The sequence below is a fragment of the Mytilus californianus genome, unplaced genomic scaffold, assembly GCF_021869535.1.
Source record: "Mytilus californianus isolate M0D057914Y unplaced genomic scaffold, xbMytCali1.0.p SCAF_4, whole genome shotgun sequence".
NCBI classification, from domain to species: Eukaryota; Metazoa; Mollusca; class Bivalvia; order Mytilida; family Mytilidae; genus Mytilus; species Mytilus californianus.
Window position 1 is genome coordinate 108415870 of NW_026262690.1, and position 27405 is coordinate 108443274.

The 27405-nt window shown below is 32.7% G+C and overlaps 2 protein-coding genes and 1 long non-coding RNA gene across 16 annotated transcripts in view; 1 reads left to right on the forward strand and 2 right to left on the reverse strand.

Annotated features, from left to right (window-relative positions):
• Positions 1-27405, forward strand: part of LOC127739055 (alpha-mannosidase 2-like) — a 231115-nt gene that overhangs the window by 87993 nt on the left and 115717 nt on the right. The window contains exon 1 of one of the 14 annotated variants that reach the window (XM_052250620.1): positions 26538-26559. The exons of 12 other annotated variants lie outside the window; for them this stretch is intronic. The gene's annotated coding sequence lies outside the window, so the exon portion shown is untranslated. Of the gene's footprint in view, positions 1-26537; positions 26560-27405 lie in introns of those variants that run through there. One more of the 14 variants, XM_052250627.1, reaches the window with a different exon arrangement.
• On the reverse strand, positions 6803-21661 carry LOC127739071 (uncharacterized). The gene is made up of 2 exons (XR_008000266.1): positions 21170-21661; positions 6803-7734 (listed from the first exon to the last, which is right to left on the reverse strand). It is a non-coding gene; the product is annotated as an uncharacterized LOC127739071 (long non-coding RNA).
• On the reverse strand, positions 15943-19266 carry LOC127739063 (uncharacterized). Its single transcript, XM_052250633.1, has 2 exons — positions 19212-19266; positions 15943-17711 (listed from the first exon to the last, which is right to left on the reverse strand). The coding sequence occupies exon 2, from the start codon at positions 17692-17694 to the stop codon at positions 15985-15987; it is 1710 nt and encodes a 569-aa protein (XP_052106593.1). The 5' UTR covers positions 17695-17711; positions 19212-19266; the 3' UTR covers positions 15943-15984.

Consider the following 27405-nt stretch of genomic DNA (forward strand, 5'->3'; position numbering starts at 1 on the left):
CAGATAACTATTTTTACCTTACTTGTTGAAGAGCTTCACTTAAAACCTAACTTAGTCAATTGACAAATTTAATTAGTCATTTTGACTGTCCTCTAGATAACAATGCATTTAATCTATTTGACTATGCGATTAGTCGTTTGACTAAACGGTTAGTCACATTTGACTGAGTAGGGTGGTAGATAGGACTATGTTAGGAAGTCAAAATGACTATAAGTTATACTCGTCATGACTAATGACGTTGATTGAGAGACAGTTTAACTTACGTCAAATGTTAACGCTACTTTTAACGACGTTTTCATTTCTCCATTGTTAATGTCACTATATCTTTTGTTAATGTTGTTCTATTAGTATGTCATATGTTATTATATTGAGTTGAGATTACACAGTCAAACTAAATAGACGTCGTTTACTGCCTGTCCAGACATTGAGTTTACCCATCCGTCACAACTAATGTTATAGTCATCATGACTATGGGATTGATCAAATTGACTTTGCACATTTGTCAGTTTGACAATTGAATGCATAAAATTGAGAATGGAAATGGGGAATGTGTCAAAGAGACAACAAACCGACCATAGAGCAGACAACAGCCGAAGGCCACCAATGGGTCTTCAATGCAGCGAGAAACTCCCGCACCCGGAGGCGTCCTTCACCTGGCCCCTAAACAAATATGTATACTAGTTCAGTGATAATGGACGTCATACTAAACTCCAAATTATACACAAGAAACTAAAATTAAAAAATGATACAAGACTAACAATGGCCAGAGGCTCCTGACTTGGGACAGGCGCAAAAATGCAGCGGGGTTAAACATGTTTATGAGATCTCAACCCTCCCCCTATACCTCTAGCCAATGTAGAAAAAACAAACGCACAACAGTACGCACAGTAAAACTCAGTTTAAGAGAAGTCTGAGTCCAATGTCAGAATAGGAAACAAAAGAAAATAAACAAAATGACAATAATACATAAATAACAACAGACTACTAGCAGTTACTGACATGCCAGCTCCAGACCTCAATTAAACTGAGTCTATATGACTTATTGAAATGGTCTAAAGAGACAATGTTGGTTAGTCAGCATGATTATTGTGAGTAGTCACGATTGACTAGCTGTTTGACTATTATTTTGATTTTAGTTGGGTTTTTTTTCTTCTATTATTTTACTTTGTGTTTGTTTTTATCCTTCTTGTACTTTGTGTTGTGTTTCTTCTATTATTCTGCTTTGTTTTTATCTGTTCCATAGGATTGACAAAAACATCTGGAACATAATATTATAAAAATATCACAGCAACTATTACTAACAATGACACCATTGTGGGACCACAAAATGCTCATTGTTAAATACCTTCCTAATTTTTCAGGTTTAAGAACACAAAAATGCTCTGTGGTTGCTTCACTTGATTTTGACTGGCTTTAAATATCTGCAACCAATTTTTCAGTTTATGAGCTCAAGCCAAATAATTTTTCGTTCTTTAGAATTTTGAAAACAAAATATGATATGTTAGTTTGCATGTGTTACCATTACTGAGTGACATATATTGAAGTCTAAAAATCAAATAAAGAAAACATATTTGTTAAACACCAATTTTCTATACATTATGATAACACAACAGAAATATATATGAACTAATTTATACAGTTTCAGTATGTCAGAATTTTGAAGTGTTTATTTCAGACATTTTGTCAGTATTATCTCTGCATGTTTAAGTATAATATTCTCTCTGGTCAGAAAATCTCTCAGCTGTGTACATACGAATAGTAATGTCTTCGTTGGCTGAAAAATATAATTATGAATTTTAGAAACTGAAAGATAACAATAAATAATGTATCATTCATGTCAGTCAGATGAACAAAAATACTTTTAAAATCTTTGATCTCGCAATTTAGAACACTTATCTGAATAAATAAGGATCATGACAGGTATGTTGGTAACATTGTACTTGAGCACGAGCAGAGGAGGTTGAGCAAAAATGTATGCATATTGTGTTTCAAATTGAGAGATGTTTGTTGTGTTAAAACCAATACTTGGTCAATTTATCCCTGAAAAGTACAACTTGTATTGTCAAGACTGGAATATTGCTAGTTCTTTTTCTTATCAATGACTTCACATCATTGTAATACAGACACAATGATCCTTACATTCACTCATATCATGAAGAGACAAGTGCAATGCAACCACATATATCTTAAGTCACTTATCTTATACCACAACATTGTAAGCACCAGAATCTTGACAGTCACCCATCTTATAACACAATATTATAATGTAAGTACCAGGATCTTGACAGCCACCCATCTTATAAAACAACATTTTAATGTAAGCACCATTATCTTGATATTCACCCATCTTATACCACAACATTGTAATGTAAGCACCATGATCTTGACGGTCACTCATCTTATACCACAACATTGTAATGTAAGCACCAGGATCTTGACAGTCACCCGTCTTATACCACAATATTGTAATGTAAATGACAGGATCTTGAAAATCACCCATTTTATACCACAACATTGTAAAGTAAGCATCAGGATCTTGACAGCCACCCATCTTATACCATTACATTGTTTTGAAAGCAGAGACGGATTTAAGGGTGAGGCAAGGGCCTGGTACCCCTTATGGAGCTACAAATTATAAGCTAAATGCATAGACTTCAAGAAAGTAACTCTGCAAACGTTGGGTTACCAGCCCCCTTTTTTCCAAATCCTGGATCCACACCTGCAAAGAACTACAATCCTGACAATCTTGACAGTCACCCATCTTATAATACAACATTTAATGTAATCACCAGGATATACAAATTCACTCATCTTGTAACACAACAATATAATTTAAGCATAAAAATCTTAGCAGTCACCCATTCTACAACACAATATTGATGTAAGCTCCAAGATCCTAAGTTCTTTTTAATTTTTTGTTGTGAATATCCATTGCAGTGTTTATTTAATCCCCTTTTAAAAAACAAATACCTGTAAATACTCTTTAATCGACAATATGTTGTATGTGTATTAAAATTGACATCCTGTATACTTATCTCCCCTTTATTTTATTGTCAATACCTCAACATGTATCATTATAACATTTATTGAACTTTTTTTTCTTAAATCTAATGTTTGTAAGTAAACAAATCTACATGTTACTTACTTTAAACAATTGGGTTTGTTGAAAAAATGATTTGTTCATGCCTCCTTGTTTGTTTACAGCTACACCATCAGGGAACAAAGGAATGATTAAAGCCTGTGAAAGAGTGCACACGAAAACCGATTCTATATGCCATGTGGTGCAGTGACCACAAATATGGTCAAATTGACCATCCATGTAGTCATTATGACTTGATGGGTAGACATTTTTTCTGTTGACTACCTTTCTGCTAATATTTGACTAACTGAATTATCATAGTGACTAAGTTAGATTTTCAGTGGAGAATATAACTATAAGAATGGCTGACACTAATAAAACAATCATTCTGGGAGTATTGCATGGCAATACATAGTCCCCTACCTGGTAAAAATTCATTATAATGGAACAAAATGCTAACTTTTTCTATAACTTGTCATGGTGTAAACAAAAAGTAAATATTATGTCAATATCTTCAAGCATGACTTAAAACAGTGTTGAAAACTGATTATATGGGTGATTTTTTCAAGTCCAAGGACCATAACTCTGAACAAAATTATTAGACCGAAACAAAAATTTGAACTTGATCTGTAACTTGTCATGATAAAACTATATACCAATTATCAATCAATATTTTATAATCATGATGAAAAAAACATTAGATATGATTAATAGTTCTCTAGAATTAGATATGATGTAACACAGTGTATATCTATTTCAAATTATAATCAGATATAATTAATAGTTCCAAATATTTTTTTCTTTCATTTGTCACAAACTAATATAGATTTGTAACTTATCTATAAAATGTCAACAACTTTTATCTACACAACGTAATGTATTGAAATATATACATTAATAAAAATAGATTATTATCTAATTAAAGGATTTCTCTCCATAATTTTTTTTGATATACACAAATGTATATAGCATTCAGAAAATTAGTTTATACTAAATAACAAACAAACCTGTAAAAATTCTTCAAATAATTTAACAAAGAATGTCTTTTAAAAAATGAGTTATCTCCCTTTGTACAGAAATTTGGTTTAACATAGTACTCTAACATTAGATATGGTCCAGAGTTATGGTCCATCAGACCGGAACAAAATTTGGACTTGATCTATAACTTGTCATGATAAAACAATATACCAAATATCAAATCAATATCTTCAAGAACGAAGAAAAAAAGTGTAGAAAGCTGATTTGCCGGACTGACGGATGGACAGACGGACAGATGGACAGACGGACGGAGTGCAAACCTAAAGTCCCCTTCGACTTTGTCAGTAGGGGACTAATTACTAGTTATTGTGACCTTAAGGAGGAGGACCAGGATCCCTTGATCCAAATGGATAACCTATGCTTTTTATATGTCTGTTTAGTGAAAATAAACTATAGAAAACTATCATTTTCACAAAACTGAAAGTAAAATGGTCTTGATGTCAAAAGAAAAGGTCAACTGGGATAGATGTCATAGAAAACATGTAATTAATCATACCCAGGTCTTGTTCATTTGATGTTTATAATTCTCCATTTTAGCAGATATTGGCTGTCTATAACATACCTTTTTAGCTCACCTGGCCCAAAGGGCCAAGTGAGCTTTTCTAATCACTTGGCGTCCGTCGTCCGTCGTCTGTCGTTGTTACCTTTTTACAAAAATCTTCTCCTCTGAAACCACTGGGCCAAATTTAACCAAACTTGGCCACAATCATCATTAGGGTATCTAGTTTTAAGGAAATTTTGCAGTTTTTGGTTATTATCTTGAATATCATTATAGATAGAGATAAACTGTAAACAGCAATAATGTTCAGCAAAGTAAGATCTACAAATAAGTTGCCAAGACCAAAATTGTCAGTCGACCCCTTTAGGAGTTATTGCCCTTAATAGTCAATTTTTAACAGGATACTGTTGTTTCCTACAGAAACTATATAAACAAAGCCATTCTTGTCTAAAGTAAGTCCTTTTGGTTCAGTAATGTCTTGGTTCTGATATGTCCAGAGAGGTTCTCCAGTACTATTATAGCAGCAGACTTTGTTTTCAGAGGAATATGTGCCATAGATATTTCCTTGGAAAATTGCAATAGGTCCCACTCCTCCCATTCCTTCTAAGATTGTTTTAGACATGTCATTCAGATTCACTCTAGTACTCAGCTGGCTGTTACCACCACTGATGAACCAAGTTTTACCATCACTTGCTACTCCATTACAATAATGAGAAAGTTTAATTGTTTGAAGAATTTTATTCTTTTCTACATCCACCAGTACTGTCTGGTATGCGTATCCTAATGTGACAGCTGCCGTATTATTTCTGACAAAGCAGGCATCCAATGGATATCCTGTGAATGTAACTACTTTTCTGATGAAGATGCCATCATTACTGAACAGCAGTAGTTCTTTTTTGTTGAAATTAGTTATTATAAATAAAAAATGTGTCCGATGACCCCGCCAACCAACCAAGATGGCCGCCATGGCTAAAAATAGAACATAGGGGTAAAATGTAGATTTTGGCTTATATCTCTGAAACCAAAGCATTTAGAGTAAATCTGACATGGGTTAAACTGATTATCAGGTCAAGATCTATCTGCCCTGAAATTTTCAGACAAATCTGACAATCCGTTGTTGGGTTGCTGCCCCTGAATTGGTAATTTTAAGGAAATTTTGCAGTTTTTGGTTATTATCTTGAATATCATTATAGATAGAGATAAACTGTAAACAGCAATAATGTTCAGCAAAGTAAGATCTACAAATAAGTTGCCAAGACCAAAATTGTCAGTCGACCCCTTTAGGACTTATTGCCCTTAATAGTCAATTTTTAACAATTTTTTGTAAATTTTTGTAATCTTTTACAAAAATCTTCTTCTCTGAAACTACTGAGACAAATTTAACCATACTTGGCCATAATCATTATTAGGGTATTTAGTTTAAAAAATTTGTCCGATGACCCCGCCTTCCAACCATCATGGCCGACTTGGTTAAAAATAGAACATAGGGGTAAAATGCAGTTTTTGGTTTATATCTCTGAAACTAAAGCATTTAGAGCAAATCTGACATGTGGCAAAAATGTTCATCAGATTTAGATTTATCTGCCCTGAAATTTTCAGACGAATCCGACGACCTGTTGTTGGGTTGCTGCCCCTGAGTTAGTAATTTTACAAAAATTTTGCAGTTTTTTGTTATTATCTTAGATATCATTATAATATCTAATATCTAATACTATTAATTATGATTTAAACCTTATTTTACATGATTTCCAAAGCATCATTAAATACAGGTGAGCGACATAGGCTCTTGAGAGCCTCTAGTTAAGGTATTCATTGATTAATTTAGGAATTATTAAGAAACTAAAGTTTCTATCCCTTTCCATACACAGTTGACATTAGGTTGGTTTGGCTATTATTTTTATGGGTCAGTGCGTCATATCAAGTTTTCTAGTAATAATATATCATTGGCATTCAAACTGTTTGGTTCTAAAGATGGTTGATACTGAAAGTGCTTCCGACACATGTTATTTAAATTTTTTAATTCCTGTTTTCTTTTTGCTACTTGAATTTGATTTTATGAAAAGTGAACAAACATGTATTCCAATGATAAAGGATGTAGATGCCTCAATGAGGAAGATAAAGTGCCCTTGATATCATTTATCACTATGCACAGATATCCTATTATTAAAAAATAAAATGAAATAAAATAATATTTTAAATTTTATATACAAAAGCTGTATCATTGTTATCATCACTTATTTTATTTGACACTATCATCATTCCTGTTTCTCTTTTAATGTCTATTGCCCACGGATCTTTTATTTCATCAGCCTCTGATAGTATTGTCTTACAGGTCTTACCATGTGGTGATACTACCAGGATACTGTTGTTTCCTACAGAAACTATATAAACAAAGCCATTCTTGTCTAAAGTAAGTCCTTTTGGTTCGGTAATGTCTTGGTTCTGATATGTCCAGAGAGGTTCTCCAGTACTATTATAGCAGCAGACTTTGTTTTCAGAGGAATATGTGCCATAGATATTTCCTTGGAAAATTGCAATAGGTCCCACTCCTCCCATTCCTTCTAAGATTGTTTTAGACATGTCATTCAGATTCACTCTAGTACTCTGGCTGTTACCACCACTGATGAACCAAGTTTTACCATCACTTGCTACTCCATTACAATAATGAGAAAGTTTAATTGTTTGAAGAATTTTATTCCTTTTCTACATCCACCAGTACTGTCTGGTATGCGTATCCTAATGTGACAGCTGCCGTATTATTTCTGACAAAGCAGGCATCCAATGGATATCCTGTGAATGTAACTACTTTTCTGATGAAGATGCCATCATTACTGAACAGCAGTAGTTCTTTTTTGTTGAAATTAGTTATTATAAATCTGCTATCAGGTAGTATAAGACAGGCAGTTATATTCACAGACTTCATATCTTCTGGAATTGTCAGTCTTGTCAAAAAGGTTGGCTTTATTTGTTCAATTCAAGGAATATTTGGAACCAAGTGCTGGGCTTGATCTTTTCTCCCTGCCTTTATTTGTAGAGTAGATGAGGTGGTATTGATATTAATATCTCCAAATGATTTGACATCTTGTAAAATTGATTGAAGAGCAGATGAAATGTTTACCTCTTGGTTCTCTTCAATGAAGTTGTCTCCACTTTCTAAATCTTCTATATATTTTGCTGTTTGTGCTATAGTTTTCTCAATCTCTCTTAGACCAATATACATTTGTAGCTCTGAAGCATGTTGTGTCATTTTGGTAAACTGGCTCTGCATTTGATTTATCTGACTGACTCGTTGTTCCACTTGTTGCACGAGAGTGGACTCTAAATCATTAAGTATGTCTTGTTCTAATTTGTTTAAGTAATCATTGATCGACTTCCTCATATACCGAATATTCTGGATGGCTTTGGTTTTCTGAGTATTGATGGTACTGATCCTGGTTTTCAGGTACTTTTTGGCTGTATCGAAGTTTTCCTTCATATCCTTCAAATCTTTTTCAAAAAGTTGAACTGAGGCAGATGATTTTACTTGCTTTAGGATATCAGACAAGGGTTTCATGTCTTGACATGTTTGGTGCTTATCAGTGACACACTGGACACAGCATGGACAACCATGGAAAGAACAGTAAAGTTCAAATTTCTTCTTGTGATCTCTGCACTGACTACTTATTTCTTGCATGAATGTAGGTAACTTTTGGTAATCTACAGCTGACATGGTTTTATGGTTCTTAGACAATCTTGACTTGCTGTGAGGTTTTTCACAGTCTCCACAAAAGAAAACCTCACATTCTGTGCACCATGTGACTGCTGACTTGGAGATTCCATCATCATGGCAAATTGTGCAAAGTTGGTTGACTGATGAGGCCATTTCTTTTCTCTTTATATCTGGAATATATGGGGGAAACTCTTTAGTATGGATCTATTCAGTTATATGAAAAAAAGTTTGCCTTAAAACTATTGCTGTATTTAGTAATTAGTATAATAAATGAATGCTGTATGTCTTGATATGTAATAACAAATATATTACATGCTTCATATTCACAATTATAACATGTTTATCATGTGAATTTACACTGCTTTGAAATGGTTATAGTCAGATGTGTAAGCAATTAAAAGGAAGACCTATACTAAAACTGTTGAACCAATTCAAAAAAATAAAAAACCGGTTTTTCTGATGAAAATCCAGTCATAAGGTCCTTCCACCTTTCTGTTGAAAGACCATGAGGACTTGTTTTGTTTATTTTTGTTTTCTTCCCCAACTTTTATTTTTTTAATGGGGACATTTGGTTTCACAAGATGCCGCTTATTTATTTGGTATATGATATTGAACAGTTTGTACACTTTTGAAACTGACACTGTTTAACCAAACACTTTTCCTTGTAAGAGTTATCTCCCCGACCACTATTTTCTAGTATATTGCAACCATCAAAGAAATCTTCAATTTATTTTTCCAAATTGCTCTGTATATTCTGAAGATGTTTTGTTTAATTTTAATGGAAGCGTTATAGATTCCATTTGAGAGTTATTTCCCATTCTGTATGTGAAATAAGTGAAACATATTTGTAACTGGCAAACCATTACTAATAAAGACCTAGGGTCTTTTGATTTGAGGTCCTTGGTCCACCAAAAAGAAATTGAGGTCAAGGTCAAAGATCATTAGGTATGTTTTAAATTTTGATATTGGCTCATTATTGCTTCTCCTCAGTAACCATATATGATATCAACAAAATATTTTTACCAAATTGTTACATAAATTGAAACACATAAATTTTGGTTGGAAGGGTACATTGACATTTAATGGGAGTTTTCTCCCCTCTTATATTTAAAATTACAACTTTATATAGATACCTATGGTCTTTTGATTTAAGCTCCTTGCTTTATGACCTTGAAATTATGTTCAAGGTTAAAGTTTTCCTGTTAAAATATGTGCATTTTGGGTGGAAAGACCTCTAATTGTTCTCTAAATATTGGTTTTTTAATTAATTTAGGGTTTGTATGGCAGAACTGGGCATCTCCAGTGCTTCATTTGCAATAACTATTAACTGTTAAACTAATGATTTGAATGTAAATTTAAATCTAATATAACATGCCATGCCCAATAAACAACAACGAATTCTTCTGGTTTTTTGTCGAGCCTGCGACTTTTGTCGCAGAAAGCTCGACATAGGGATAGTGATCCGGCGGCGGCGGCGTTAGCTAACTTCTTAAAAGCTTTATATTTTAGAGGGTGCAAGACCTGGATGCTTCATACTTTGTATATGGATGCCTCATGTTACGAAGTTTCCGTCAGTCACATGTCCAATGTCCTTGACCTCATTTTCATGGTTCAGTGACTACTTGAAAAAAAAGTTAAGATTTTTTGTAATGTTAAATTCTCTTTTATTATAAGTAATAGGATAACTATATTTGGTATGTGCGTACCTTGCAAGGTCCTCATGCCTGTCAGACAGTTTTCACTTGACCTCGACCTCATTTCATGGATCAGTGAACAAGGTTAAGTTTTCGTGGTCAAGTCCATTTCTCAGATACTATAAGCAATAGGTCTAGTATATCCGGTGTATGGAAGGACTGTAAGGTGTACATGTCCAACTGGCAGGTGTCATCTGACCTTGACCTCATTTTCATGGTTCAGTGGTTATAGTTAAGTTTTTGTGTTTTGGTCTGTTTTTCTTATACTGTATGCAATAGGTCTACTATATTTGGTGTATGGAAGGATTGTAAGGTGTACATGTCTAGCTGGCAAGTGTCATCTGACCTTGACCTCATTTTCATTGTTCGGTGGTTATAGTTAAGTTTTTGTGTTTTGGTCTGTTTTTCTTATACTGTATGCAATAGGTCTACAATATTTGGTGTATGGAATGATTGTAAGGTGTACATGTCTAGCTGGCAGGTGTCATCTGACCTTGACCTCATTTTCATGGTTCAGTGGTCAAAGTTAAGTTTTTGTCGAGCCTGCGACTTTTGTCGCAGAAAGCTCGACATAGGGATAGTGATCCGGCGGCGGCGGCGTTAGCTAACTTCTTAAAAGCTTTATATTTTAGAAGGTGGAAGGTCTGGATGCTTCATACTTTGTATATGGATGCCTCATGTTACGAAGTTTCCGTCAGTCACATGTCCAATGTCCTTGACCTCATTTTCATGGTTCAGTGGCTACTTGAAAAAAAAGTTAAGATTTTTTGTAATGTTAGATTCTCTCTTATTATAAGTAATAGGATAACTATATTTGGTATGTGCGTACCTTGCAAGGTCCTCATGCCCGTCAGACAGTTTTCACTTGACCTCGACCTCATTTCATGGATCAGTGAACAAGGTTAAGTTTTGGTGGTCAAGTCCATATCTCAGATACTATAAGCAATAGGTCTAGTATATTCGGTGTATGGAAGGACTGTAAGGTGTACATGTCCAACTGGCAGGTGTCATCTGACCTTGACCTCATTTTCATGGTTCAGTGGTTATAGTTAAGTTTTTGTGTTTTAGTCTGTTTTTCTTATACTGTATGCCATAGGTCTACTATATTTGGTGTATGGAATGATTGTAAGGTGTACATGTCTAGCGGGCAGGTGTCTTCTGACCTTGACCTCATTTTCATGGTTCAGTGGTCAAAGTTAAGTTTTTGAGTTTTGGTCTTTTTTTCTAATACTATATGCAATAGGTCATCTATATTTGGTGTATGGAAATATTTTATGATGTACCTGTCAGTCTTGCAGGTTTTATTTGACCTTGACCTCATTTTCATGGTTCATTGCTCAGTGTTAAGTTTTTGTGTTTTGGTCTGTTTTTCTAATACTATAAGCAATAGGTCAACTATATTTGTTGTATGGAAGGATTGCAAGCTGTAATACATGTCTGCCTGGCATTGTTCATCTGACCTTGACCTCATTTTCTTGGTTCATTGGTCAATGTTTAGTTTTCTTGGTTAAGTCTGTATCTTAGAAACTATAAACAATAGGTCAACTATATTTAGTGTATAGAATGATTGTAAGGTGTACATGTATTTCTTGTTTGGTTTATCTGACCTTGACCTCATTTTCTTGGATCATGTTAAGTGTATGTGATAGTTGTAGTAAAGCTTTATATTTAGGACTATCAACATAATATCAATGATTAGTAAAGAAGGCGAGACATTTCAGCGTGTGCACTCTTGTTGCGTTTTGGTCTTTTTTTCTAATACTGCATGTAATAGGTCTACTATATTTGGTGTATGGAATGATTGTAAGGTGAACATGTCTAGCAGGCAGGTGTCATCTGACCCTGACCTCATTTTCATGGTTCAGTGGTCAAAGTTAAGTTTTTGAGTTTTGGTCTTTTTTTCTAATACTATATTCAATAGTTCAACTATATTTTGTGTATGGAAATATTTTATGATCTATTTGTCAGTCAAGCAGGTTTTATTTGACCTTGACCTCATTTTCAAGGTTCTTTGCTCAGTGTTAAGTTTTTGTGTTTTGGTCTGTTTTTCTTAAACTATAAGCAATAGGTCAACTATATTTGTTGTATGGAAGAATTGTTAGCTGTACATGCCTGCCTAGCATGGTTCATCTGACCTTGACCTCATTTTCATGGTTCATTGGTCAATGTTTAGTTTACTTGGTTAATGTTAAGTTTATGTGACAGTTGTAATAAAGCTTTATATTTAGGACTATCAACATAATATCAATGATTAGTAAAGAAGGTGAGACATTTCATTGTGTGCACTCTTGTGTGTCATTGGGATGATGTTTCATTGACATACATATACAACACATCTCCATTTTGATCCTTGTGTAAAATAAGTATTTTAATCCATTGAAATTATTGGCCCTGTCACCCCCCCCCCCCCTAAAGCCCTGCCAGAGTTTAAAAATTTAGAATTTTTAGTTATAGAAATAAATGAGCAATTGAATTATTTGAAAACTCTTACCATGAACACAACAACATTTCGACAGAAAGGGATGTACACAGGGAAGAAATTATAAAATGTCCAATATTCCGGAACACTTTCATAGAATTGGTGTTTTTAAATTGAAATAGAACAGTTTAATTGTTTTATGTATAAACACAAATTTGATATGACTAATATGTAATTGAAGCACTTAACATTCTTTGAAAAAATCAAGAGTTTTTGTAAGCAAGCAAATAAAAAGAACTTTTGTATATAAAATAAAAACAATTTTCACAACCTTTTGTTTTATTAAACACTTAAAAAAAAATGGAATTTGTTTAGTACAAACATGTAGGACTTAGTATCATGACATAATACATGTACACATTCAGTTAGCTCTTAGGTGGACGAAAAAAGGTTTTTATTTCAGATAAACTAGTATTTAAAAGTTCTAATAAGTACATAATTGGGGCCAGATCTATATATATCTAGCTAGTGAATATGAAAACTTTGCTTTTAATCTTCTCCTCCGAAACTATTGGGCCAAATTTAACCAAACTTGGCCACAATCATTTTTGGGGTATCTAGTTTAGAAAATGTGTCTGATGACCCTTCCTGTCAACCAAGATGGATGACATGGCTAAAAATAGATCATAGGGTTAAAATGCAAGTTTTGTCTATTATCTTGAAAACCCGTAAGAATAGAGAAAATCTGACAGGGGCAGAAATGTTCACAATGTTGAGATCTACATGCTGTCCATTTCCGTCAAAACTGTCAGATTACTTCTTATTGCCCTTAAATGTCTAATTTTATCAATATTTTTGATTTTGTCTATTATTTTGAAAACTATAATAGATTAATTTTTATTAGGAAATTGGTTAGGAAGACAAGATCTACAAATAAGTGAACATAGCTGAAATCATCAGACAACTCCTTGTTTGAGTAAGTGCCCTTTAATGACTATTTTTACCAATTGTGGCGTTTTTGCCTTGTATCTTAAAAACCTATAATGGATAAAAAGAAAACATAGAAAATCCAAAATGATCAACAAGTCAAGATCTACAAATAAGTCACATGACAGAAATTATCAGATGACTCCTGATTGAAGTTATTGCCCTTTAATGACGATTTTTTACAACTTTTTGAATTTTTACTTTTATTTTGAAAACTATAACAGGTAGGTAGAAATGTTATATAGCAAAAGACAAGATCTACAAATAATACACTAAACATGCTATTTTTTATCCAAGTTTTCTGATCATAAGTGAATTTTGGTGGAAACTTTGATTGTTCAGTTTTGGGGAAAATATTTTATTTTCTATAGAAAGAGTATGTTTTACATTAAAGATGGAAAAATTGTCCCTAGATAAAACCCATGCCCCCTAAAAAAATTAATGATCTGGGTGGCTAATGCTACCTATCTCTTAGTCCTAATAATTATGACATCTTGAAAAGCCATGTAAATGGGTTTTTTTTCTGCAACGCCTTATATGAAATTTCTTAGTTTTTGGTTATTATCTTGAAACTGTTATAGATAAAGAGAAAATATAGACAGCAAAAATGTTCAGGGAAGTAAGATCTACAAATAAGTCACATGACAGAAATAATCAATTGATCCCTCTTCGGAGTTATTGCCCTTTGAAGATGATTTTTAAAATTAATTTTTTTTTTATAGAAACTATGCTAGATAGAGAGATACTTTACTTGGCAAAAATGTTCAGCAAAGTTAAGACCTACAAATAAGTCAACATGACTGAAATCATCAATTGATCCCTTATAGGAGTTATTGCCCTTGAAAGATGATTTTTTTTCCCAATTCTTTTTTTTTTTTTACAGAAACTTATGATAGAGAGAAACTTCAATGTACAGTTGACTTTCAGTTGATTTGGTTATTCTTTTTATGGATCTTTTTGGGATATAGCTCATGTTTTCAAGTGTTGATATATATATCTTTAACTTTTAAATTGTTTGGTTCTATATATATAATGAAGGTAAATACTGAAAGTGCTTCTAATACATGTTATTTTCTTTTTTTTAATTATTGTTTTCTTTTTTAATACTTTATGGTTTGTGATTTGAAAAAAAGATAAATCTCTTTTTATCATATGAAAAATGAACAAACATGTATTCTTATAATAAAATGTAAAATAACAAAAATACTGAACTCAAAGGAAAATTCAAATCAGAAAGTCCATTATCAAATGGCAAAATCAAAAGCTCAAACACATCAAACGAATGGAAAACAACTGTCATATTCCTGACTTGGTGTACAAGTATCTTGTCTTGGGGAGGGATAAATCCTACTTTGTAAAGAATCACTCTGATTCAAACAAAAAATTCTCTGAAACTGACATTATCAAGATGCTTGATTTCTTGATTGACAACATATTTGTTACGTTTGGAGGACGCGTTTTTCAACAGACTGTCGGAATTCCAATGGGAACCAATTGTGCCCCTCTTCTTGCCGACTTGTTTCTTTATTATTATGAGGCTGACTTCATACAGGATCTTTTTAGGAAGAAAGATAAAAAGTTAGCAATATCCTTTAACTTTACGTTCAGCTATATAGATAATGTTCTCTCTCTTAATAATACAAAATTTGGTGACTATGTTGAATGAATCTATCCCATCGAACTAGAGATAAAGGATACTACAGATACAGTTAAGTGTGCCTCATATCTTGACGACTTACATCTAGAAATTGACAATGAGGGTCGGTTTAAAACAAAACTTTACGACAAATGAGATGATTTCAGCTTCCCAATTGTGAACTTTCCATTTCTATGTAGCAACTTTCCAGCAGCGCCTGCATACGGAGTATATATCTCCCAATTGATACGATATTCCCGGGCTTGTATTTCCTATCATGATTTCCTTGATAGAGGATTGCTGCTCACAAGGAAGCTATTAAACCAAGAGTTCCAAATGGTGAAGTTGAAATCATCCCTTCGTAAATTTTACGGACGCCATCACAAGTTGGTTGACTGTTATGGAATAACCATTTCACAGATGATGTCGTATATGTTCCTTATGTCGTAACTACAATACCCTTCCCTTTTCACGAATGTGACCTACCGAATTTAACTATTTACCGGATTTGTAATAACATAAGCACATACGACGGGTGCCACATGTGGAGCAGGATCTGCTTACCCTTCCGGAGCACCTGAGATCACCCCCAGTTTTTGGTGGGGTTCGTGTTGCTTAGTCTTTAGTTTTCTATGTTGTGTCATCTGTACTATTATTTGTCTGTTTGTCTTTTTATTTTTGGCCATGGCGTTGTCAGTTTGTTTTTTCGATCTATGAGTTTGACTGTCCCTATGGTATCTTTCGTCCCTGTTTTGGTACAGGCATTTCCTTATGTAGAAAATGGTGGATTAAACCTGGTTTTATAGCTAGCTGAACAAATAAAGGATTGTGATGCCTTTATAAGGAAGATATCATGCCCTTGATAATCATTGAACACTATGCACAGATATTCTTTTATTAAAAGAATAAAATAAAATAACATTTTAAATTTTGTAAACAAAAGCTGAATCATAGTATCTACTATCATCACTTATTTTACTTGACACTATCATCATTCCTCTTTCTCTGTTGATGTCTATTGCAGAAACAGATTTGATTCCATCTGCTTGAGATAGTACGGTCTTACAGGTTTTTCCATCTGGTGATACTACCACAATACTGCTGTTTTCACAAGAAACTATATAAACAAAGCCATTCTTGTCTAATGTAAGTCCTACTGGGCTGGCAATGTCTCGGTGCTGAAATGTCCACAGAGGTTCTCCAGTGCTATTATAGCAGCAGACTTTGTTTTCACTGTAAATGGTACCATAGATATTTCTTTGGAATAATGATATATGATACACTCCTCCCATTCCTTCTACGATGGTATGAGACATGTCATTCAGATTCACTGTAGTACACTGGCCACCATTACTACCACTACTGATGATCAAAGATTTACCATCACTTGCTACTCCATAACAATAATGAGAAAGGTTAATTTTGTGAATAATTTTATTCTTTTCTATATCCACCATTGCTGTCTTGTTTTCTAATCTTAATGCGACAGCCACTGTATTATTTCTGACAAAGCAAGCATCACATGTATAATATTTGAATGTAACTACTTTTCTGATGAATATGCCATCATTACTGAACAGCAGTACTTGTCTTTTATTGTAATCAAGTAATATAAATTTGCCATCAGGTAGTATAAGACAGGCAAATATACTTAAAGACTTCTTATCTTTTGGAATTTTCAGTCTTGTCAACAATGATGGCTTCATTTTTTCAATCCTGGGATATTTTGGAACTAAGTGTTGGGCTTGATCTTTTCTTCCAGCCTTTATTTGTAGAGTAGAAGAGGTGCTATTTATATTAATATCTCCAAATGATTTGACATCTTGTAATATTGATTGAAGAGCAGAGGAAATGTTTACCTCTAGATTCTTTTCAATGAAGTTGTCTCCACTTTCTAAATCTTCTAAATATTTTGCCATTTGTGATGTAGTTTTCTCAATTTCTCTCAGACCAATATGCATTTGTAGCTCTGTTGCATGTTGTGTCATTTTGGTAAACTGACTCTGCATTTGATTTATCTGACTGACTTGCTGTTCCATTTGTTGCACGAGAGTGGCCATGTTTGATTTAAGCTTTGAAGGTTTAGACTCTAAATCATTAAGTATGTCTTGCTCTAATTTGTCTAAGTAATCATCGATCGTCTTCCTCGAATACAGGATTTCCTCAACGGCTTTGGTTTTCTGAATGTTGATGGTACTGATCCTGGTTTTCAGGTACTTTATGGCTGTATCGAAGTTTTCCTTCACATCATTCAAATCTTTTTCAAAAAGTTGTACTGAGGCAGATGATTTTACTTGCTGTAGGATATCAGACAAGGGTTTCATGTCTTGACATTTTTGGTGCTTATCAGTGACACACTGGACACAACATGGACAGGCATGGAAAGAACAGTAAAGTTCAAACTTCTTGTTGTGGTCTCTGCACTGACTACTTATTTCTTGCATGAATGTAGGTAACTTTTGGTAATCTACTGCTGACATGGTTTTATGGTTCTTAGACAATCTTGACTTGCTGTGAGGTTTTTCACAGTCTCCACAAAATAAAACCTCACATTCTGTGCACCATGTGACTGCTGAGTTGGAGATTCCATCATCATGGCAAATTGTGCAAAGTTGGTTGACTGATGAGGCCATTTCTTTTCTCTTTATATCTGGAATATATGGGGGAAACTCTTTAGTATGAATCTATTCAGTTATATGAAAAAAGGTTTGCCTTAAAACTATTGCTGTATTAAGTAATTAGTATAATGAATGGATGCTGTATGTCTTAATTACACATATATTACATGCTTCATATTCACAATTATAACATGTTTATCATGTGAATTTACACTGCTTTGAAATGCTTATAGTCAGATGTGTAAGCAATTAAAAGGAAGACCTATACTAAAACTGTTGAACCAATTCAAAAAAATTAAAAACCGTTTTTTCTGATAGAAATCCAGTCATAAGGTCCTTCCACCTTTCCGTTGAAAGACCATGAGGACTTGTTTTGTTTATTTTTGTTTTCTTCCGCAACTTCTATTTTTTTAATGGGGACATTTGGTTTCACAAGATGCCGCTTATTTATTTGGTATATGATATTGAACATTTATACACTTTTGAAACTGACACTGTTTAACCAAACACTTTTCCTTGTAAGAGTTATCTCCCCGACCACTATTTTCTAGTATATCGCAACCATCAAAGAAATCTTCAATTTATTTTTCCAAATTGCTCTGTATATTCTGAAGATGTTTTGTTAAATTTTAACGGAAGCGTTATAGATTCCATTTGAGAGTTATTTCCCATTCTGTATGTGAAATAAGGGAAATATATTTGTAACTGGCAAACCATTAGTAATAAAGACCTAGGGTCTTTTGATTTGAGGTCCTTGGTCCACCAAAAAGAAATTGAGGTCAAGGTCAAAGATCATTAGGTATGTTTTAAATTTTGATATTGGCTTATTATTGCTTCTCCTCAGTAACCATATATGATATCAACAAAATATTTTTACCAAATTGTTATTTGCGACATAAATTTATGTTGAAACACATAAATTTTGGTTGAAAGGGTACATTGACATTTAATGGGAGTTTTCTCCCCTCTTATATTTAAAATTACCTGTATGGTGACACAACTCATTAACTTTATATAGATACCTATGGTCTTTTGATTTAAGATCCTTGCTTTATGACCTTGAAATTATGTTCAAGGTTAAAGTTTTCCTGTCAAAATATGTGCATTTTGGGTGGAAAGACCTCCAATTGTTTTCTAAGTATTGGTTTTTTGATTAATTTAGGGTTGGTATGGCAGAATTGGGCATCTCCAGTGCTTCATTTGCAATAACTATTAACTGTTAAACTAATGATTTGAATGTAAATTTAAATCTAATATAACATGCCATGCCCAATAAACAACAATGAAATCTTCTGGTTTTTGTGTCATTGGGATGATGTTTCATTGACATACATATACAACACATCTCCATTTTGATCCTTGTGTAAAATTTTGCCAACCACACAAAAAATAGTTTTAGTAAAAAAATAAGTATTTTTATCCATTGAAATTACTGGCCCAGTCACCCCCCTAAAGCCCTTCCAGAGTTTAAAAAATTTAGAATTTTTAGTAATAGAAATAAATGAGCAATTGAATTATTTGAAAACTCTTACCATGAACACAACAACATTTCAACAGAAAGGGATGTACACAGGGAAGAAATTATAAAATGTCCAATATCTGGAACACTTTCATAGAATTGTTTTTTAAATTGAAATAGAACAGTTTAATTGTTGTATGTATAAACACAAATTTGATATGACTAATATGTAATTGAAGCATTTAACATTCTTTGAAAAATCAAGAGTTTTTGTAAGCAAGCAAATAAAAAGAACTTTTGTACATAAAATAACAATAATTTTCACAACTTTTTGTTTTATTAAACACTTAAAAAAAATTAGAATTTTTTTAGTATAAACATGTAGGACTATCATGACATAATACATGTATACATTCAGGTAGCTCTTAGGTGGATGAAGAAAGGTTTTTATTTCAGTTCAACTAATATTTAAAAGTTCTAAGTACAATAGGGGCTAGATCTATATATATCTAGCTAGTGAATATGAAAACATTGCTTTAAAGCAACTCCTCCGAAACTATTGGGCCAAATTTAACCAAACTTGGCCACAATCATTTTTGGGGTATCTAGTTTAGAAAATGTGATAATAAAAATAAAAAATAAATCTGATGACCCTGCTTGTCAACCAAGATGGACGACATGGCTAAAAATAGATCATAGGGTTAATATGCAAGTTTTGTCTATTATCTTGAAAACCCGTATGAATAGAGAAAATCTGACAGGGGCAGAAATGTTCACAATGTTGAGATCTAAATGCTGTCCATTTCCGTCAAAACTGTCAGATTACTTCTTATTGCCCTTAAATGTCCAATTTTATCAATATAAGTTTTCTGATCATAAGTGAATTTTGGTGGAAACTGATTGTTAAGTTTTGGGGAAAATATTTTATGTTCTATAGAAAGAGCATGTTTTACATTAAAGATGGAAAAATTGTCCCTAGATAAAACCCATGCCCACTAAAAAAATTAATGGTCTGGGTGGCTAGTGCTAATAAAATTGAGAATGGAAATGGGGAATATGTCCTTATTAATAAGGAAGATATCATACCCTTGATAATCATATATGCATTGAACACTTTAAACAAAAGCTGAATCATAGTATCTACTATCATCACTTATTTTACTTGACACTATCATCATTCCTCTTTCTCTGTTGATGTTTATTGCAGATTTGATTCCATCTGCTTGAGATAGTACGATCTTACAGGTTTTTCCATCTGGTGATACTACCACAATACTGCTGTTTTCACAAGAAACTATATAAACAAAGCAATTCCTGTCTAATGTAAGTCTTACTGGGCTGGCAATGTCTTGGTGCTGAAATGTCCACAGAGGTTCTCCAGTGCTATTATAGCAGCAGACTCTGCTTTCACTGTAAAGGGTGCCGTAGATATTTCCTTGGGATAGAGAAATATGATACACTCCTCCCATTCCTTCTACGATTGTATGAGACATGTCATTCAGATTCGCTGTAGTACACTGACCACCACCACAACTGATGATCAAAGTTTTACCATCACTTGCTACTCCATAACAATTATGAGAAAAGTTAATTGTGTGAATAATTTTATTCTTTTCTATATCCACCATTGCTGTCTTGTTTTCTAATCCTAATGCGACAGCCACTGTATTATTTCTGACAAAGCAAGCATCACATGTATAATCTTTGAATGTAACTACTTTTCTGATGAATATGCCATCATTACTGAACAGCAGTACTTGTCTTTTATTGTAATCAAGTAATATAAATTTGCCATTAGGTAGTATGAGACAGGCGAATATACTTACAAGACTTCTTATCTTTTGGAATTTTCAGTCTTGTCAACAATGATGGCTTCATTTTTTCAATCCTAGGATATTTTGGAACTAAGTGTTGGGCTTGATCTATTCTTCCAGCCTTTATTTTGAGAGTAGAAGAGTTGGTATTTATATTAATATCTCCAAATGATTTGACATCTTGTAATATTGATTGAAGAGCAGATGAAATGTTAACCTCTAGATTCTTTTCAATGAAGTTGTCTCCACTTTCTAAATCTTCTAAATATTTTGCCATTTGTGATGTAGTTTTCTCAATTTCTCTCAGACCAATATGCATTTGTAGCTCTGACTCTGCATTTGATTTATCTGACTAATTTGCTGTTCCATTTGTTGCACAAGAGTGGCCATGTTTAATTTAAGCTTTAAATGTTTAGACTCTAATTCATTAAGTATTTCTTGCTCTAATTTGTTTAAGTAATCATTGATCGACTTCCTCATATATCTGATTTCTTCAACAGCTGTTGTTTTACTGAGTATTGATGGTACTGATCCTGGTTTTCAGGTACGTTATGGCTGTATCAAAGTTTTCCTTTACATTCTTCAAATCTTTTTCAAAAAGTTGAACTGAGGCATATAATTTTACTTGCTGTAGGATATCAGACAAGGGTTTCATGTCTTGACATTTTTGGTGTTTATCAGTGATGCACTGGACACAGCAGGGACAGGCGTTGAAGCTCAAATTTCTTCTTGTGGTCTCTGCACTGACTGCTTATATCTTGCATGAATGTAGATAAATTTTGATAATCTTCAGCTGACATGGTTTTATGGTTCTTAGACAGTCTTGACTTGCTGTGAGGTTTTTCACAGTCTCCACAAAAGAAAACCTCACATTCTGTGCACCATGTGACTGCTGAGTTGGAGATTCCATCATCATAGCAAATTGTACAAAGGTGGATGACTGATGAGGCCATTATTTTTCTCTTTATATCTGAAATATATATGGGGAAAAAACTCTCTAATATGAATCTATTCAGACATATAAAAAATGGTTTGCCCAAAAAATATTAAGGTATTAGTAATTGTTATTATAAATGGGTGCTTTACGTCTTGATATGTAATGACGGATATATACTATATGTACATGCTACATATTCACAGTATACTGTAAATTCAGAAATTATTGCGTGCATTTATTATTTTAGACTTAAATGCGATTTCAATTTTTACGATTTTGAAATAAACCCTGTTTAATTCATATAAAATATTTCAAAATGCGAGTTTAAATTATTGCGTTTTCAACTCTGTCGCATTTTTCGCAATAATAAAAACCTCGCAATAATTTCTGAATTTACAGTAAATGAATTAGTTATAGCATGTTTACCATAATGAATTTACACTGTTCTACACCTATGACATGCTTATAGTCAGATGTTTAGCATTGAAAGGAAGATCTTTACTGAAAATATTGGACTAATTTAAACTTATTTATAACCAGGTTTTCTTTCCATGGAAAGACCATTAGGACTTGTTTTAAACTTTTTTTTTCTTCCGCGTCTTTTATTTTTTTAAGGGGACATTTGGTTTTACAAAATGATGCTGAGATATTTAGTATATGATATCGAACAGTTTATATGCTTTAGAAACCAACACTGTTTAACTGAACACTTTTCCTTGTAAGAGGTATCTGCCTGAATGCTATTTTTTCTTATCTCTACTCTTTCGCAACTGTAAAATAAACTGACAAATTTATTTTTCCAAATTGATTGTTATATTCTCAAGATATTTTGTTAAATTTTGACTGAAGGGATACAGAGATTCCATATGAGAGTTATTTCCCCTTCTGTATTTGAAATAAGTGAAATGTATTTGTAACTACAAACCATAAGTGACAGAGAGACCTTGGAGGGTCTTTTTATTTGAGGTCCTTTGTCCACCATAAGGAAATTGAGGTCAAGGTCTGTTTTAAATTTTGATTTTGGCCTATTTTTGCTTCTCCTCTGTTTCCATTATACATGTATGTCATGATAAAGTTGCAACTGCATACCCTCAACTATTTTTTTTGATTTAATTGTACTTTCTCTCTGTAAACTTTTATTTAGTTTTTAGAGAATAGAGTATCTATCTATCTATCTATCTATCTATCTATCTATCTATCTATCTATCTATCTATCTATCTATCTATCTATCTATCTATCTCAGTAGCCATATACGATATCAACAAAATGATTTGATTGATAGTTTCAACATGTTGTAACACATACATTTTGGTTGAAAGGGTACATTGACATTTAATGGGAGTTTTCTCCCCTCTTATATTTAAAATTACCTATATGATGACATAACTCATTAACCATATATAGTAGCGACCTAGGGTCTTTTGATTTAAGTTCCTTGCTTTATGACCTTGAAATTATGGTCAAGGTAAAAGTTTTCCTATCAAAATATGTGCATTTGGGGTGGAAAGACCTTCAATTGTTCTCTGAACAATTGTTTTTGTCTCGCCTTGACAGAATAAAAAAAAAGCGAGACATAGGTATGCTGTTTTCGGCATCGTTAACGACAGTGCCGTTGTCAACAATGTATTAGTTTGTGATTAGGTCTAGTTTATGACTTTATGTGAACCACTAGTGGTAGGTCAATGATATTTGGTATACAGTTGTATAAGCATTAGCACAGCTCATTTCAATGGAAAATATTTGGTCATTAACCCTCAGTCATGGTCTATTGACTTTGAAACTTTTGCTTTGTTTACATGTATTAGTTTGTGATTAGGTCTGTTTATGGGGAACCACTAGTGACAGGTCAATGATATTTGGTATGTAGTTTTACAAGCATTGGCATACCTCATTTTCATGGAGATTACTTGGCCCTGCCCCCTCAGTCATAGTCTATTAACTTTGAAACTTTTGCTTAGTTTACATGTACAATGTATTAGTTTGTGATTAGATCAGTTAAAAGGGAACCATTAGTGTTTTGGTCAATGATATTTGGTATGCAGTTTAATAAGCATTGGCATATCTCATTTCCATGGAGAATATTCGGTCCTTACCCCTCAGTCATGGTCTATTGACTTTGAAACTTTTTCTTAGTTTACATGTATTAGTTTGTGATTATGTCAGTTTAAGATGAACCACTAATGTTAAGTCAATGATATTTGGTTTGCAATTCTCATTCCATAGAGATTATATAGTCCCACCCCATCATCATGGTTCATTGACTTTGAAACTTTTACATAGTTTAAAAGTTAATGTTTGTGCTTAGGTTTGTTTAAAGGGAATGAGTTATGATAAGTCAATGGTATTTGGTATGCTGTTGTATTAGCATTGGTGCATCTCATTTCCATGGTTCATTGACTTTAAATATCTGCATAACTTACATGTAAAGTATTGCTAATTTAATTTCAACGTTTGCATTATCAAAATAATGAGAAGGCGAGACATATCTCTGTGTTAACAGTTTATTTTGATTAATTTAGGATTGTATGACAGAGGTGGGCATCTCCAGTGGTTCATTTGCAATAACTATTAACTGTTCATGTTATGATTTAAATCAAAAGTTTTAAATCAAAGATAACAGACCACGCCCAATAAACAACAATGAAATCTTCTGATTTTTGTTTCATTGGGATGATGTTTCATTGACATAAATATACAACACATCTCCTTTTTATACAATTAATTTTTAAACAACGATCCTTGTGTAAAATTTTTCCCCCTCCCCCCTCTCAAACCCCTTCTAGAGTTTAAAAAAAATTTAAATTTTAAGTATTGAAATAGATGAGGTATTGAATTATTTGAACATTCTTACCATGAACATTTTGACAGAAAGAGATGTACACAGGGAAGTAATTATAAAATGTCCAATATCTGCGACACTTGATTTAAATTGAAATAATCCTCAAGAGTCTAATTTTTTTATTCATAAACTCATATTTGATATTACTAATATGTACTTGAAGCACTTAAGCGTTAAAGAACTTTTTGTACAATGAAAAATGAAAACAATTTTCACAATTTTTTTTTTATTAAACATGTTAAACACATAACAAAAATCTTAATTTGGAATTAGTTAAGTATAAACATGTAGGACTATCAATACATGTAGCTTTTAAGTGGAAGAAGAAAGGTTTTATTTCAGTTCAATTCATATTTAAAAGTTATATATGTTTGGAAGTAGATATATATATATATATCTAGCTTAAGTGAATACAGAAATGAAAACTGCTTTTTAGATGAAAGTAGCAATTACATGCAAAAATTTCTCATACAATATATAATTTACTTGGACATGTCAGCATACAAACTGATCTTTCTGCATAATGTCCATGCAATTCCACATAAAAACTCAGGTATCCTTGGACATGTCGGTGTGTATTGGTGTACAAACTGGGAATTCCTTGGAAAAATAGGGTAGAAAATTAAATATGACAGACAAACATGGAAAACTTTTGTAAACACAAAGAAAATCGGTAGTTTTTGGGATATATATAATAACCAAAAAGGGGAAAAAGATGCCAAGGGTGTAATTAAAACCCATAACTCCAGGAAAACAGACAAAAGGAAATACAAAAAAAAAATGCAAACAGCAGTCCAACTTGTGAAAATGAGGAGATGTGGTATAATTGCCAATACTTAATTCTTCGCCAAGGACAAGGATGTAATAAAAATTGAAAATTGAGCTTCACAATTAACCCCACCAAAAACACAGCTATAAGTCAGATAAGTAATATCAGCAGTTGAGTGTTTGATTGTAGATTCCAGTATTATTACTTTTATTTTACTCTATAAACAAATAAGATTTCACCAAAAATTGGTCAGCCAACATAAATTTCCAATACCCTCCTCAATACTAAAATAGTTTTTTCCATTTTATAATGACAATATCTTTAATTTATGCTGATATTCGTGAAATTTTCTAATATAACTTACCCTTATTAGGTCAGTATATTCTACAGATCCTGTTGTCCATTGTTGGTCGTAAGGCTGCATCATATGATAATTTGAAAATATATTTAAGTTGATTCTGAATAAACTATTGGGTTTAAAAGCATAGAGAAGATTTCATTTTGACTAGCCCTTTGATTCATGTTCGCCTGGATTCTCAGTAAAGCACCACTGATGAGTCATGCAGGACACTTTTTTTGGCTTGGACTCACTCAAATTTCTGAACACAGGATCAATTGTTTAATGAAGGTGGGATTCATCAAAATTTTAAAATATTGACTCATTAATGGGACTCTTGGAAGTAAATTAATACCATCTGAGATTCCTGTTGTGTAAATTGAACGTTAAAGCTTTCAAATGGAATCCCCATTAAGATTACATTTAAATGATATGATAGTTAGAGTTAAATATTCCAATTGAAGGTATACATACTAATTAGCTCAATGTTACATCTCTTTAGCAATTTTATAAATTTTATTAAGAGTCATTAGCTGTGATAAAGGTTATATTATTACATCTCTTTAACAATTCCTTTGTGTAATATCTGCTTAATTTTTGTTTAGTTAATCACTTTTTAGGTCTATGATATATTTTGTTATGAATATTGGATATCTCTTGAATTCTGGTAAATTAGTCAATTTTCACTTATCATTTTCAGATTGACAGAAAACCTCTCATGCAGGTAACGATTCAATAATCTGATTCTGATTGTACTCATGATATATGCAGTCCTATTATCCTTGCATTTGAACGAAAATGGAATTTTTATTTTTTTTTAATTGAGTTAATTAATGACATTTTGATTTTTTTAAGACAATAGGATTAGCTATTACTGTAGAATTTGAATGAGAGACAATGTCAGTATTGCCTGTAGTCATGTGATATCAGTGCTTTTCGGTTACAATCAAAATCCTTCAAGTGTTAACAAATAAGTCAAGTAAAACCAGTTCCATAGGAAATTTTTATTAGAACTTATTTTGAATAGAATTTTCATGAGTTGATACAGCATTAGTTGAGGTGACTTTATGTTAGACTTTCTGTAGTTCCACATGATGAGATGTGGTTTCAACACCTTCTTTATACAGTTCTTGATAGAATATAATTTACCTTTTTCGAGAAATTTGTTTTATGTTTTAAGTATAAAGCTGATAAATTAGTTTTTACGATTTTCATTAAATGCACTTCATGAAGATTCATCACTTAAAAATGGTATATTTTTAAACCAATATACAATTCAAGGAGTTCAGAAAATTATAAAGTCTGTGAAAAAACAGTTACAATTTGCAACAACAAAAAGATGTTAATACAATATGTCAGTCAAAACAATCGAAGTATTTAGATGTGACATATAGGACAAATACTTACTTGGTTCCAGACTTGGTTCAGGAACACCAATATATTAATGTAGCTGGGTTGGCCAGGTTTGTTGACGCATATATATATCTGAAGTCATTCCAATCAAAGGTACTTGGGTACTGGAGCTGGATATATTTTTTTTCATCGATTCCACTGAATAATATTTCAATTT